Source organism: Diospyros lotus, chromosome 3 (assembly GCF_014633365.1).
Source record: "Diospyros lotus cultivar Yz01 chromosome 3, ASM1463336v1, whole genome shotgun sequence".
Taxonomy (NCBI): Eukaryota; Viridiplantae; Streptophyta; class Magnoliopsida; order Ericales; family Ebenaceae; genus Diospyros; species Diospyros lotus.
In genome coordinates, this window is record NC_068340.1 from 27,942,008 (window position 1) to 27,945,724 (window position 3,717).

The 3,717-nt window shown below is 40.4% G+C and overlaps 1 protein-coding gene across 1 annotated transcript; it reads left to right on the plus strand.

The window, feature by feature from the left end:
* The first annotated feature begins 1,927 nt into the window (after positions 1 to 1,927).
* LOC127796222 (aquaporin TIP1-1-like) lies at positions 1,928 to 3,139 on the plus strand. The gene is made up of 2 exons (XM_052328254.1): positions 1,928 to 2,398; positions 2,493 to 3,139. Exons 1-2 carry the CDS (start codon positions 2,015 to 2,017, stop codon positions 2,862 to 2,864), a joined length of 756 nt encoding a protein of 251 aa, XP_052184214.1. The 5' UTR covers positions 1,928 to 2,014; the 3' UTR covers positions 2,865 to 3,139.
* The last annotated feature ends 578 nt before the right edge of the window (positions 3,140 to 3,717 follow it).

Sequence of the window (3,717 nt, forward strand, 5' to 3'; positions counted from 1 at the left end):
AAAAATGAGCTAAATGAACACTACAATATCATACATCTTGAAAATTAAATATTATTAAATTTTAAATACTACATAAACAAATGCAATAATTTAATAATACGGTAGATCACTTTCAAATCCTCTAATATTATCGAAAAATTGGCCAAAAGAATCGGGGGTACTTTGAGATTCGTCAACTTGTTGTTGAGTTATTTTTTGTAAAATTTTCATTCGTTTAGTTCGAAAATATTCCAGTAGATTTGGATCCTCTGTGGATATCAAATCTTTAAATAAAATTTATTTTCCTCTCAATATTTTGATAATTAAGTTTTCTTGCATGTTTAACTTTATGTTTGTGTGGTGAAGATTTTTACATTATACATAATAATATTTTTTTAATTTTGTCGTATTCAATGTAATGTTTCATTAATTGAGATAATAAATGTATTGTTTTTATTTTTTAATATTAATAATAATTATTTTTTTAGTTAATTATTTAATTTTTAGGTAATAATTTAAGTTGATATATAATAAATAAGTAAATAATTTACATTATAAAAAAATTGTTTATAATAAAAAATGGAAAAAGAATAAATTATTTACCCAAGTAAAAGATTGGAAAGGAATTGGGTTTTACCCCAAATTTGGAGTAGGTTGAGAGAGTAAAGGGTTAGAGATATCATAAAGAGAATTAGTTAAATGTCAAGATCTCGTGATCAATAAAAGCTACAAACCTATGAAAATAGTAAAAAAGAAATGAACTCAACTCACTCACTAGTTTTCTTTTCCCTATCCGTGATGGAGACCATAACTATAATAAATAAATAAATATGAAAATAACAGTTTTCAATTTATATATGTTTTTTATACACAGAATTCAAAACTAGCATTTTTTATAGCACGTCTACATCCATCAAAACTGGTCAAAATATATAAACAAATTTGAATTGGCAACTTACAAAATAATTTCAACCCAAATCCCATCACTTTAACGTGCCAAAAATCAGCACTCTATCTACGTGTGACCACTGAGCATCCGTCACTTGGCAAACTCACAATAAAAATCGTCACTCTTTAATTATTTCTACTCATTATTATATTTTGTTTGTTTAAAAAATTACAACCCATACCATAGTAGTCTGATACATTTCATTTTCCAGCCCATTGAATGATGCGACGTAACGTTTTTGTTTGGAGCAGTGAGCCCCCCCCGGCTGTCCACAAAAGTGATTTTGGCCTTAGTGCCGCTCAATTCGAGTCCCTATTTGCTCCTGTTGAACCTTACCTACCTAACATTCTAATACTATGATTTGGTTTGATTTTTTTTTTTGTTACTGAACATTCTAGGTTTTATCTTTCAGCAAATAGAGTCCGAAAATAGCAGTATTTTGTTTTACGGTAAATTAAGTCAGTATCATATCAGCCCCAATTTATTGTTTTAATTAATACATAATGAAAAATAAAGTCCCCCCCCCCAAAAATGGGATTAGATTTCTAGTAAAATATATTAAAGCCATATAATTATAAAAAAAATATTACTATTACATTAGAGAGTGTGTGTGTGTGAATATCAGCAGCATGGCCTTCAGCCCAGGTTGAAACTTGAAAATGGTGAAGTCTTTTTGGGCGGTGCGCGGAAGTAAATTGAGAGGCCAAATTCCATTCCATGTGCAATTGAATACATAACCCGCCCTCCAGGTCACCATCACCCCCACCCCCCCACTTCGTGACGTGTCTCTAATAAGGACAGTGCACGTGTCGTTATCACAGCAATTTGGAGGTGGAAGCTTAGCTGTCGGCGCAGCAATTGGCTGGCCAGGGCCCCTCCAAAGCAATTACCCTTTGGAACCCAATAATGTTACCTACACACACCATACGCCACCGCAAACCGGCTATGGCGGGTTCCCCGTTGCCCCGCCGCTTTTCGCTATATAAGCGCGGCCCATATCATATATCATAGAATAATCGCTTCAAACTTGAGCTCTATTATTATATATTATATTTTTTGCACCGTCCAATCAGCGAGTTGCCGGCGATGCCGATCCGTCAGATAGCCGTGGGGCGGCCGCAGGAGGCGACTCACCCGGACACGCTGAGGGCGGCTTTGGCCGAGTTCATCGGTGTCCTCATTTTCGTCTTCGCCGGGGAAGGCTCCGGCATGGCCTTCAACAAGCTCACCGACAACGGCTCCACCACCCCGGCCGGGTTGGTCGCCGCCGCCTTGGCCCATGGTTTCGGCCTGTTCGTGGCCGTCGCCGTAGCAGCCAACATCTCCGACGGACATGTCAACCCCGCCGTCACCTTCGGCGCCTTTGTCGGCGGCAACATCTCACTTCTCCGGGGAATTGTCTACTGGATCGCTCAGCTGCTTGGCTCCACTGTCGCTTGCTTGCTCCTCAAGTTCGGTACCGGAGGCTTGGTGAGTAAAACGCTCAGATACTATCCCGACAATGACGATATAACAACCACATTTTCGGTAAATTATTTGTACTAACGATCAGTGGTTTTGACAGACGACGTCGGCATTTTCACTGTCGTCTGGAGTGAGCGTGTGGAACGCTTTGGTGCTGGAGATAGTGATGACGTTCGGCCTGGTTTACACAGTTTACGCGACGGCCATCGACCCGAAGAAGGGCAACGTGGGGATCATTGCCCCCATTGCAATCGGGTTCGTTGTGGGAGCCAACATTCTTGCGGGCGGGGCCTTTGATGGGGCGTCCATGAACCCGGCCGTGTCGTTTGGGCCTGCCCTGGTCAGCTGGGACTGGACCAACCACTGGGTCTACTGGGCCGGGCCCCTCATCGGTGGCGGCATCGCCGGCCTTGTCTACGAGCTGGCCTTCATCAGCCACACGCACGAGCCCTTGCCCGGCTCTGAGTTCTGATGATTAAGGCCTTTTTTGTTGGCTCATTAAAGGCATTTTCATTGTTTGGGTTTTGTTGTTGTATTTGAGTTGAGGTCGAGGTCTTGTCTTTGTTGTGGGCTCTGACCAGTTGATTGCTTGTCCATGTCCACGGCCACACGGGGAATGTTAGGTTCCGGCGACATTTATTGGATACTAAGGGCAATCACGCTTCTTTCTCATCCATTTTGCTTTCCAAGTACTGTATGGTCACGTGCTTCAATAATTACGCATATATAAGTATCGTCTTCTTCTTATCCTGGAGTGATGTGATGTATAACTTCAATTTGTAATCACCTATTATCCCATAGTGGGGCTCCCCTAACCCTTCATCTAGAGGAAGAGACTCACGGGGTGGAGTTAACTTGATATTTTATTCCTTAATAGTATGCACAAAATGTTAGTTTCACCATCTGGTTATATTTACCTTATACACAAGGATTGGATAAATATTGCATTTAACTGAATGAGTTATTATTGGTACCGTTATTTGCGATAATAAATAATAGGAAAAGCCCATCCACTCATAACACCGTGAAGGAGGGACAAGATGATGAAGACGAATGAACTAAATTTCCAAATATACCAGACGATAAAACCAAAGAGGACAGTCTGTAGCCAAAGTTGACAGTCTGCTCGGTCAAAGTTAACTTATTTTGGACCTTGTTGAAGAAGAAGTGATGATCCGAGAATAGCTTCCCTTTTTTTAACCTCATTTTATCCACAACATTTTGCTGCCTCTCCCAAGTGCCAGCAAAACATAAATGCATAGAAAACAATAAAAATGTAGAGACGAGTTGATCCAAGAGGAGGCGGGTCGACTCGAAAAATGGGC

Coding starts and splice junctions, on each gene's coding strand:
- LOC127796222 (XM_052328254.1), top strand. CDS start 2,015: ATGCCGATCCGTCAGATAGCCGTGGGGCGGCCGCAGGAGGCGACTCAC. Junction 2,399..2,492: donor AGTTCGGTACCGGAGGCTTG/GTGAGTAAAACG, acceptor TGGTTTTGACAG/ACGACGTCGGCATTTTCACT.